The 12,777-nt window shown below is 39.3% G+C and overlaps 1 protein-coding gene across 6 annotated transcripts in view; it reads left to right on the top strand.

Annotated features, from left to right (window-relative positions):
• The window catches only part of gria4a (glutamate receptor, ionotropic, AMPA 4a), a 105,195-nt gene that overhangs the window by 73,338 nt on the left and 19,080 nt on the right, over positions 1-12,777 (top strand). For all 6 annotated transcript variants that reach the window (XM_051396562.1, XM_051396563.1, XM_051396565.1 and 3 more), the window contains exon 14: positions 10,902-11,100. In XM_051396562.1, the coding sequence (XP_051252522.1) occupies positions 10,902-11,100 (199 nt within the window). The remainder of the gene's footprint in view (positions 1-10,901; positions 11,101-12,777) is intronic.

Here is a 12,777-nt window from a genome sequence, read left to right on the forward strand (position 1 = left end):
GTGTGTATAAGCTACAGCTGTCACAGCGATAATGTGATACTTAACATAAAGCCAGTGTTTGTCATATAAATCACCCGGCCCTGTCACCTCCAATACAGCACAACTCCTCTATAGGCCAGGATTACTGCAGTCTTAAATGATAGATTATATTCATAGAATGTGAAATCTGTCACCGATCTGTCACCTTTCTCTTCTTCTCCTTCATTTTATTTTATTTGCTGGACTTTTCACACAAGAGAAGAGGTTTCAGTGCAAACTTACATCTGAGATTTTCATATAGGCAGCTCATTATAAACATTCCTAAACAGATCTAACAACCAACGTTAGTTATGGCAGATCACCAGCATCTTTGTTAAAAATATATTGCATAGTTTATCTGAAGCAAACAAAAGGCTTCAACAGCCAGCATTAGTAAACATAAGTGGGCATCTTCCAAATGTTATCTTTTTAGTACTAAATATCCTCTTTGTGTTACTGTCCCTCAACTGCAGCTCCACACACACGTCTCTGGAAACATAAAGAGGGAATTTTGTTTTTAAAAGACAATAAGTTTGGAAGAAACCCATTTCATTTGGCTGTTGAAACCAGTATGAACATGCAGGATAAGTTAGTGCTAAAATGTTTATAGAAACTACCTGGTTATTGATATGAGAAGTCACTGTCCTTATTGATAACCATCCAGATCAACTGACTGACTGACTAAAGCTTCCTGCCTGAACAACACCTTTTTCAAAGGTTCTGACATAAACATTAAAAAACACAAATGGGGTGAAGCAGCACTTCATTCGAGTCACGCTGCTACTCTCACATATTACATACTCCACTGTTTGCAACGCATACCCAGCACACTTGTCTATTTAATCCGTCATGCTCTGCTTGCTCTTTTGTTCTGCCTAAGCTGTTACTGCTACACTGCTCACTGTGAGCATCACTGCATCATCATCATCATGCTGCTTGCTTACGTATAGCATTAAAACACCCTCACCTCCACCCCAGTATTCACCTGTAGCTGCTGATTGTAGTGAGTCACTTTCTAATCTCTCTGTGTGGGCTTAAGTGTGTGCTGCAGGGAGTGATGAGGTTTGACTGACGTGCTTAGATGTCAAACATTTGCTGTGCCTTGTATTCACATATAACCATTTCACATAAACTGACTGACTGAAATACCTAATGACGCACTTTATGATTACGTAAGAAGAGGCAGAAATATATAAAGCGATAATGGTCAAAGAGTTAAACTGACTTGTGCTTTAGAAATGAAATAATCCTGCAGTCCAGGCTTTCAGCCATAAAACCATGTGATAGATGAGTCTTCACTGTGACACCGTGCTCTGCAGAAACACTAGCTCATGTCCTTAGAAAAGGAAACGTGTCATGCATATTATCATCTTGTATCTCTTCAGTACATTTCCTTTAATCTCCCATTCCCTTGTTCACCTTTGCAGGCAGGCAAAGTCATCATCATGGTAACTTCAGTCACAACTGACAGCAGAAATGTGCTATACCTACAACAAAGACAAAGATATTAGCATATCACAAGATGTATTCCCGCTTCCCATCCAACTCCTTCACATGTCCTTCTAACTGAAATATTAGAATATTTAACGTTCACTTCTGTTGCTACATTAAGGATGAAGCATGGCACGTTTGCTTATTCGCTTTCTCAGTTTACCTGCATGCCTTTATTGGCTGCGTAGCATCTTCTACGAACAACACAATTACTCACAAAGGAGAACACATAATAGAATTGGAGATTGCGTCTCTACCCAGGCAGAGTTTCACTGACAGATTAAATCCACAGGGTCTCAATTACAGAGCATAACGCTCTTTTGTGTGGTGTGTTGATTTAGGCCAATAAGGTAGGTGTAATTTTACAGAGAAATCTGGGCTACTGGAGCTTTAGTTTCTGCATGCATCAGTGATCAAGTCAATACCTAAAATAAACCCAGACGCATTTTCTTTCACATTTTCACATTTCCTTCTGTCTTCTATACATCAGCCCGGACCATGGGTTGCTTGTTCTGGTTTTATCCATTTTATCTATCCTGCCACTTAGAGATCTTAGTATTGAGGTTGACATTTACTGTCGAGCTGGGAATAAAAAGGCAGGAGGCAGGAAGAGATTTCATTAGCACGAAAGCCATCCTTAAAATTAAGAGACCCAACACCAGTCTGATTGATATTCCCTTGAGTGCACAATAACAAAACATGATTTAGGAAAATTAAGAATATTTTAGATATCTTAATGAAACAACCCTACATTTGTTTGATTGATGTTTCCTGGAGTGCACAAAAAAAACCTAGTTAAGGAAAATAAATCAAAACAGAGATATCTGTGTGTGCAAATGAACCCTTCATATGCTTTGCAGTCAGCCTGATTGGCTATTTACAGTGTATTTATAGTTAAGTAAACATCTCCTCTGTCTTGTTTCATGTGTCGTCTTACAACCTTAATGAGCAGCTTTCGCCAACTGGTCCATGTGTTACACACTGATTTCTTTTCTTTTTTTTTACTTTATACATTGTGTAGGTGTGTGTGTGTGTGTGTGTGTGTGTGTGTGTGTGTGTGTGTAGGTGTGTGTGTGTGTGTGTGTGTGTGTGTGTGTGTGTGTGTGTGTTTGTGTGTGTGTGTGTGTGTGTGTGTGTGTAGGAGAGAGAGACTGTGTGTGTTGTGTATTGTGTATTGAGCTGCCATAGTAGGTCCATTGGTATTCAGTGTGGGTCCCTCTCTTCCTGCTGCAGTCATCTCTGCAGTCTGGGAGACACAGTATAACACACACTCCTATTCAGCTCTTCTACTTTCTCTTCTTTCTTGGTCTATCTATCTATCTATCCATCTATCTATCAATCCATCTATCTATCTATCTATCTATCTAGCTTTATATTCGAACCATCATCTTAGTTATTTGACATTTTCATGGCTAGAATTTACATGCGTGCATGTTTGCGTGCTGATGCTAGAAAACACTTTTTTTCTCCGGCTTTTTCAAACACCCTGACTCGTGCTTCACCTTTCCCATCAAGCAGAAGGTAATGGCTGGCAGCAGACACAAATGGGTTCACACACACTCAAGCGTTGTCAGTGAGTGACCTTGGGATGGCATTTGCACCATGCACCTGTCATCTTTCAGCCCAGCCTCTTTGGGTTTCTAATGTCGGTGATTGGCCTGGTCACCGCACAAAAGGGTGGCAACAAAGTGATGGACAGTTAGGTGATGGGACTGGAATCTTTCAAAAGTGGAATAAATAAATGGCAGAATAGTGACAGGTTGTACATTGAGAAAGAGAAAGAGAGAGAGAGAGAGAGAGAGAGAGAGAGAGAGAGAGAGAGGTAAACTGATCACCAGTGAACATCTCAGAGGGATTGGATCTGTCTCTGTCAATAAACATCTGAAATTACAGCTCTCTTCTCGTGTGTGTGTATGTGTGTGTGTGTGTGTGTGTGTGTGTGTGTGTGTGTGTGTGTGTGTGTGTGTGTGTGTGTGTGTGTGTGTGTGTGTGTTGTGTTTGTGAGTGTCATGTGTAAGTATTGAGCAAATGGCCGTGGGTGTGTTGAATAGTTAATGATAGCAACAGATCCAGCTAATGGTTTCACTAGCTAACTACAGTGGAGCACTGAGGCTTACTGACTAATTAATGATTAGTCTCAAGGTCACTGATTAGGACCCGGTCACACTCACTGACTGTGTTTATGAAGTTCACCAGTAATATTTTTCCTAAATCTTCTAATAATCTTCGCTTTCTTTGGATCTCTCATATCGTTCCTGCTTCACTTCTGTAATCCCTGTTATTATTTGATTTCATTGCGCCTTTCATTATCTACCAGCTGCCTGCAATTATTTCTGATTTTCTTTTATGTGTGTCTGTTTACCTTCATGCCCTTTATTCTTAGTCTTTCTGCCTGTTTCAATCAATCAGTCGATTCACTATTTCACACCTGTATTAAGATAAAAGAGATAAAATATTAGAAGAAAAGGATGCTTGTCTGTATTTGTACACTATTATACTGTCTTTCTGTACTATTGTGTAATAATCAATAATCATCATAATCATAACATTCACATTTCACTTTACCAACACATCAGATACTCTAATTAACATGTTAACATGTCTGTTCCATCCCTTGATACAACATCAAAAACTACTGGATTTCCTCTGTTGGCGTGTCTTAAAGGACCAGTGTGTTGGAGTTATGCTGTTTTCACATGTTCTCAGGCAGATGGCAGACAGACATCACCCTCTTGACAGCACCGGAAAAACAAACAAACCGTTGGACAGAATTTCAGGACAGCAAGACAAAACATGCTTGTTATTCCTTGTCGGCCTCACCTAATTTTACTGCTCTCATCCGCTGACATGAGATTCCGTTTGCAGTCGACTGAATCTTTGTGAATGCAGCATTAGTGGCATCTAGCAGTAAGGTTGCAGGTAGCAACCAACTGAATACAGCTCTCCCTTCCAAGCGTGTAGGAGATACTACAGTGGCTACGAATCTCACAAAAAACACAAAAGGCCGTATCTAGAACCAGTCTTTGGTTTGTTCTGGGCTACTGTAAATTGTTGGTGGTTCAACAGGGTGGACTCTGTCCCACACTCTCTGGAGATATAAATGGCTCATTCTAAGGTAACGCAAACACACATTGTTATTTTAAGGTGATTATACACGAATGAAAACCTGCGTATGAATATTATATTCAATTTCTGGCTTATTCTGCAAATACAACCCCTTAAATCCTACACACTGGACTTTTAACACACAAGGAAATGAGTTTAACAAGCTCATGATTTGCATAATGTGTCTGGTGTGTCCAAAGGAGATTGAACAATTTATTTCATACTGAAACAAGAGGGGGAAAAAACACTAATGTAATGTATAATTTTTCCATTTTATAAATTGACAAAATTTAAATTCACATGTGGTATTATGTGGTATTATATCAGAACAGTACGATGTTAAATAAGTTCACAAATTTCACAATTTCATGTCGGCCTTAAAGCAGCAGCCAGGTGCCAATACAGTATGTGGCCCTAAACAGATCTAACAACCAATGTTAGTTATGGCGGATCACCAGCATCTTTGTTAAAAATATATTGCATAGTTTATCTGAAGCAAACAAAAGGCTTCAACAGCCAACATTAGTAAACATAAGTGGGCATCTTCCAAATTTTATCTTTTTAGTACTAAATATCCTCTTTGTGTTACTGTCCCTCAACTGCAGCTCCACACACACGTCTCTGGAAACATAAAGAAGGAATTTTGTTTTTAAAAGACAATAAGTTTGGAAGAAACCCATTTCATTTGGCTGTTGAAACCAGTATGAACAGGAGGAACAATTGCAGAAAGCAAAAACTGTTTCAAGGTCCAAACGGGCAACCATCTAATATTTTAAGATAGACTCAGACTTTTGGGACTCAGTAAGAAACTGAACTATCTAAATTGCCAAAAATTAAATTAGATAAAATTAAAATATTTACATGGACTAGACACATACATAGTGAAAAACATACTTATGGACAACAACTATCCAGCGCTGGCTCTGTGTTTTGTTGTTTGTATGTCTGGCATCAACCGTATGTGTCAACATCAATGTACTTTAGTGTTTTTATGTGTTTGTGTTTCTGTGGGTTTCTGTGCTGTTGTTATGGCAATCGCATTAACAGGTTTTTCTGCCAAGATGATTGTGATTACTGTCAAACTTGTACGCACTCTATCTCTGTCTTCCCTTTTTACTAATAAGAATGAAAATAAAACACATGCAAGATCACATGCACATGCACACACAGCCTACAATTACAGTGTCGTCTGTGAGAAAAGATGCATTGGATGAAAAGAAACCGTATAGCTCAAAACTGTTTGTGTGTGTGTGTTTGTTTGTGTGTGTGTGTGAGAGAGAGAGAGAGAGAGAGAGAGAGAGAAAGAAAAGAGGAACAGCATGCCATTAATCTTTCACACAGAGGATTGGGGAGGCAATCTGTTGGCTATCATAGATGATACATGACCCCGCTATAGAATGATTCGCCTGTTGCATACCAACACACACAACACAACTACACACACATTCACACTGCCACAAACACACGTGCCATGACATGTCACATAAAGAATCAAGGACGTCAATCTCAAAGCTCACCCACGTATACCAAAATACACTCATACTGCAGTGAAATACATGCACATATGAACACACACACACACACACACACACACACACACACACACACACACACACACACACACACACTTGTACACATGCATGCATGCACACTCTCACACATGATCTGACTCAAGCATGCTCCATTGAGCCCCCTCCAGTTTGGAAACATGTTCTCCAACTTCACTAAAGGCCAAACACTGGTGAATACTTCCCTCTCTCTTGTTCATTCACACACACTCACACACACTCACACACAGACACACAATTAAATCAAAGACAACATATTAACTGGAGAAACAAACATGTTGTTAATCATGTTGTCCTTAACCAATCTATTTTTCTTTCCTCTGTAGGATGGTTGTCTTTCATTCCCCCGGAGATACAGAGCCATTTTAGCCGTTAGATTAGCTCACATACAATATGGCTTCCCTCTAATGATGTTATCTGGTGGCTTTGTTTACACTGTGATTCATTTCAGGTAACTGTATGAGTAATGTACTCTTGTCACTATCCTAAATAAATTAGATATATATAAAACTGCTCTGTACGCAATCACCTACTACAGGTAAATTTATAGAGCTAAGAAATGAATCTGTCAAGCAAAGAACTTTCAACATAATACAGCAAGAAAAGCAGTTTGGTGTTGATAAGTACAGCATTCATTTGGTTTGGTATGACAGTGCTAACGCAAGAAAGAGTACTCCAATCAGCTGATGAACAACTTACCAGACTGTGTTTACATGCACTACATATATTCAGATTATTACAAGATTTCAGCAGGAGTGTGATTTCTGAAAAGTAATGAAAACAAGAAACCTGATTTCCTCCATATGGGATTCATCTGTTCTGGTCAGGTCTGAATAATGTGGTAACCACTTGTTATTTGTTATAGGATTTAGTTTAACTGTCTAACACACACACACACACACACACACACAAAACCCTATTTGTAGCTTTGTGTTGCTGTAGCCAAACTTTGGTCCAAAATCTGACTTCACTCTGCCAACTCAAAATTAGGGCCACTAAATAAGTTCATTTTCACAGCTGAACAGTTGGCTGCTTGTAAAATGTGCTTTGCAACTACAGAGTCTGTCCTCTCACGGCATCAGTCCAAAAGTACCAAAAAAAATGTGTGTGTACATTCTTGCTGTGCTTGCGTGGGCTTCCTCCTGGTGGGTTAGTTCCCACCCACACTGTGACACATGCATTTTAGGTATTAGGAATACTAGTAACACTTTACTTCAACAGTTATAAACAGTATATAAACATGTAGTTAATGGTGTATAACACATAACTTACACAGATATAAGAACATATTAAAATATTTATTTGCCAACAACAAGAATTTGACAACTTCTCTGAAGAAATATATTATTACTGTGTTTTACTATATTGTCATTCATTATGTTTTTATACGACACCCAGTCCACAGCCAGAACAGCTAGAACAGAACAGAAAGTCAAGGAAGGTCTCATTTAAGTTACTTTACAACTCGTTGACTAATTAGCAATACAAAGTGACATAAAAATAAAACATGAAATGCTTCAGAATCTAACATATGACACCTTTAAATGTTTATAAATGCTCAAAGCAAAAATGGTGCTTTGGTTTTGTCTAAAGCGCTAGCCGCAGATATAAAGATGGTCCCAAAGCACTCCACCATGTCTGCCTAATGCTACCAGGACACATTTTGCCTAAGTGATCACCAAGGTGTAACTAAACGTCCTGAAATGAGAATACATATTGTTTATCTGCTCTGTAAATTACTTTGTGTTCTCTTTTGAGAAACCCAATGGGAGGAATTTATATTTTATGGTTTCGTGATGTAGTAGTTTTGCATTTATTCAACAGAATACCGGTTCCATTTTCCATCTGTGTCGATGGAGAGCTTATTTCAATATAGCCATTCAATTCTTGCATAAAAAAGTAAGGCCAGTGTTCTATCATAAGCAGAACAGACAGTCACACTGAGCCAGACAGCAGCTACACGACACATGAGCCACATTGGCTTTCCTGCTAAAGTCCCATTCTTATCAAACTCACAAACATGAACACAAATCTTGTTCTGAACCTTAGCTTGTTGAACAAGCGACCAAATAAATATTAACCGAGGAAAAGCGCACAGTCAGCATTGGTTTGCAGGAAAAATAGCCAGTTAGCTGCTCAGCTGCACCACATTAAACAACATATGCCTGCAAATGGCACTTTGGTGCCAGCCGAGCTGCTAACTTCCGGTTTGGCCCTCCGCTAACTTGAATGGGGCGAAAATTATTTAACCATGCAGCTAATAGACGCTAAATGTTATTGGACCGAATGGATTAAATTCTGACAGTGAACCAGTCTTATCGCAGAGGTTGTGACTATCTACCGTTTTACAGCCCCTTCTTTCACAATTTAAACTTATGGGGAAAAGTATGTTTGGGGCAGTGTGCATTACAGGACATCACCACTGCTGTCATTACACGGTCTGGCCACTATGTCAAATTGCCTTTAAGCCTGGTGCTCTTCTTGGGGGCTCGTAATATACACATAATCCATACTTCTTTTCCACTTTCTCCCCCACTCCCACTACACGTGATCACCATTGTGTTTGTGTTTTGTCATTCTGAGCAAGAAGTGTTTTTGTATATGTTTTTAACTTGTATTTAGTGCTTAGACCTCTCTTCTCCAATGCATTTTAAAGTCAACATTTTCAGTATTCTCTAATTCTGAAGTTTTACCTGACAGAAAAAAAACCCTCTCCTAATAATTATAAAACAAAACCTAACAACTATCTCTCAGCAGAATCCATCACAGTATACGCCAGGTTCATTAATTCAGGAAAACAGATCAATGCGTCAAGGACACATGCTATCAATTCATATTTGTGTGTGTGTGTGTGTGTGTGTGTGTGTGTGTGTGTGTGTGTGTGTGTGTGTGTGTGTGTGTGTGTGTGTGTGTGTGCGTGCGTGTGTGCGTGCCTGAGGATTAAGAGGTGTGCTGGCTTTTGAACAGCAGCAGAATGCGGAGTTGCTCCAAAAGGTGGCAATTTATGCCGAGTCAGGCGTCACTGCACCTCTCAGCTCTCTCACTCCTCTTTTCTCTCTCCAGCACACACTCTTAAAACCCAGCCCATCCTAAAAATAACTCATATATCACTGCTTTAACATCAGAGTGGTGGTATCACCAAACAGCTACCTGTCCAAGAAATGCTGGGCCTTGTTTTCTGACTGCTTGTAAAGAGTGCACTGAGGCACATTTTGTTAGAACAGCTTCAAAACATGGAACAAATCACTGTGTGATGTGAAACCTATTCCTCATAGAGACGAACCCACAAATAATTATCACCAAATTCTGCAGTTTACCATGGCTCTAACATTGGGGCATCCTTCAGCACACTGTTTCTGTTTTTGACCTTGCAACTTTACTGTTTCGGTCGCTTGTAATGATAGTGGAGCATTTAGCTGCTAAGGAGCCAGATGTTTCCCCCAGGAGTGGGTAGACCAAAGGAGACTAAAATTGGAGGGCAAAAAGGAGAGTGACTTACATTTCCCAGGTGGCCAGAAACACGACTCCAAATGAATGATAATGTTGTTGTGTAAATAAGCAACTGTAAGATGGCGTATCAAAGTAAAGGTTAATATTAAGTTAGTGTTGTTTCTGCTGCCCCGAAATCTCCAAAAACAAAGGTCATTGCAGGTTTAATTACATAAGGACATTAAGATAAAAGAAACACACCAGTCAGTTTACCCATTGAAGAAAATGTGAAATGACTATCATCTGGATGTCAGCGTACAATGTTTTCTATAAGAAGAAGTTATTCTCAAACCACTTTTTTACTGGAGAACACGAATAACATGGAGGTATTGACATTTACTGTGAAAGTTCCCTTGAGCCAATTTTTTGGGGGGGTTTTGTTGGTTTTGCATAGGTAAGACCTGAAAGGGAAACGTTCCTCTTCATTCTCTGTGAATGTGATGGCTTTATTAAGTTTTTCTACCTTAAAGAAAACCGAGGAACTGTAGGCATGTCTCGCCCAATACCCTTCTTCACTTTCTTTCTCACTCTTCATAAAATGTTAAAACGTATAAAATGTTGTTTAATGTGGCTGTTTATGCCCATTAGAATTTCAATGTCTTTTTATTGACTGCAACGCTTAGAAGAAACTTCCCATCTTTCTCTCCTCTTTCTCTAATGTGCTCACTCTTGCTTGCTTTCTTCCCCTTGCAGTGAAAACAAGTTCACACAAACAAAATGAATTGCCACTTACTTTGATGCTTCTGCTCACAATTGGTAGATAAAGGATCTAAACATGGAAGAAGAGAAAAGAGCGGGATGAGGATGAGAGAGATGGAGGAGCGCCCAGATTACAATCAGTTTCATGTAGCCATTGTTGTTGTTAGTGCTGAATTGGTTCGAGGGTTGAAAGACAGTTACTTTGGCGGTACTGTCGTTTTACAGTCACGCACACACTGCCACTGTGTTGTTTTGCATATCTCTGAGGAGCTAACCTTAATTATGTTTCTTTCTCTGTTTATTCCCTTCTTTCTTTTTTGTTCTTTTATCTCTTCAACCTTCAACCTCATCTTTCTCTTTCATCATCTTCTACTTGTCCTTCTGCTAATTTCTCTTCTACAATACTTTTCCTGTATCTCCTTAATCTTGCTATCTGCTTTTTTCAAATCTTTTCTTTCTCTCCACCTCTTTTTTCCACACTCCCCTCTTCCTGTTTTCTCCCTACCTCGCCTCCGTCTGTCTTCTCTCCAGGTCTCTGTCTGGACGTATTGTTGGAGGTGTGTGGTGGTTCTTCACCCTTATTATCATCTCCTCTTACACAGCCAACCTGGCTGCTTTCCTCACTGTGGAGAGGATGGTGTCACCCATAGAGAGTGCAGAGGACTTGGCCAAACAGACAGAGATAGCCTACGGGACACTGGACTCAGGCTCTACTAAGGAGTTCTTCAGGGTATGGACTCAAGACACTTTGCTCATTTACTTAATGCCTTTAAAGTTTTTAGGATTTTAGCAAGATTTTAGTATCAAGTATTAAGTGAAGTTAATTTGCTACTGAGATCAGAGTACAGAAAAGCCAGTCAGGCGACCTAAAAGAGGACTATTTTCAACCAGCTCGTCTGGCTGTTAATACTATTATTGAAACCCAACCAGCACTGCACAATGAACTGTGTTAATACAGAACTTTATTTGAAATTCTAGTAAGAGTGAAAAAGTTTCAAGGATACCATATATGTCAAGATAAGTTACAGAGAAATGTTAATAAAACAATCTAGATTATATCTAGACAGCCAGAAAAAGATTAAAGGTTCCCTGCAGAGTTTCTGACCATTAGCAGTACATCGGAGCAGTGTAATAATGAGCGGCTCCCCATTTTTTTTGTATCTTGCAAACCCATATGAGCACACATAGATCCAACACACTTTCATACCAAAGGGTTTCTCGCTGATCCGCTTGTTGACAGTTGCTGGCAGTAGCGCATCAAGAAACGTTATAATACACTAGCAAGAAGTGGGGAAGAAGACAATCTTAGAAACATGGATGAAATAAATTCAAGTTTCAAAATCAGATAAAAAATGCATTTGCAAATGTTTCACAAGCACATTCAACACATTTGTTTGGAGGAAGCAGAGGAAGCAAATATGAAAGAGTCATGTTGTCTGTTTTATTGAAGTCAGACAAAAGCCAAGCAACAGAAATCTGCTCTGACTGTAGGTGGGACAAGGACGAGTGACTAATGACGGAATAAACCGATTTACAATAGTCCAGGTGGGAGGAGAGGAATGAATGGATGACTTTCTCCGGATCTTGAATTGAGAGAGGCTTACATTTTAAAAGTGACGCTAAGCTGAAATGTCTTGCTTTCACTTTTCGGCTAATTTGTGTATAAAACTTGATGGCTTCATCGAAGTTCACACGGAGGAAGATACAGAGTGCTAGAAGAAAATAGACCTGTGTGAGATTTTATACATTTTGATTAAAATTTTATACATTTTGATTAAAATTCTCAAACATATTCATGCCCCTATCATCATTCATGCCTGTCAAATAGAGCAGTCATAATAATAATCATAATATAAATAGTAAAGAGTAGATAAGTAGAGGGGGACAGAGCTGGACCAGTATGTACTACAGTAAGCTGTTACCATAGAATATGAGCAGGAAATTATAGCAGAGTGGAGTGAATGGCCCCAGAGGAGACCTGTAGTGGCTTCACCCATTGACCTATTCACCCAAGTGGATTGCAAGTACTCATAAACACATACAAGTATAGACACACAAATGCACACAATGCTGATGAAGACAGAAATTTTCTGCACACATGGGCAAAACACCAGTGTCATCACATGCACAAAAACAAATCTGCTCTGTCACGTAGTCATGCTCTGTGGGGATATTCAGAATTGTTTGTGTGTGTGTGTGTATATATATAAATATATATACATATATATACCAATTTACAGTTATGCTTTGTAAAGATGTGTGCACTAGTGTGTGTATTTGGGGCTGTGGAGGTTGGGATTGTAGCAGACAGTTTGTGCTTCTGTGAGCGGCTCTGGCATCATCAACATAACGAGCGGGCTGAAATCTGTGGAGGGTGAAAAAGCAATTTACTCTCCTACAGCTGAGG

This window comes from Dicentrarchus labrax, unplaced genomic scaffold (genome assembly GCF_905237075.1).
Source record: "Dicentrarchus labrax unplaced genomic scaffold, dlabrax2021, whole genome shotgun sequence".
Taxonomy (NCBI): Eukaryota; Metazoa; Chordata; class Actinopteri; family Moronidae; genus Dicentrarchus; species Dicentrarchus labrax.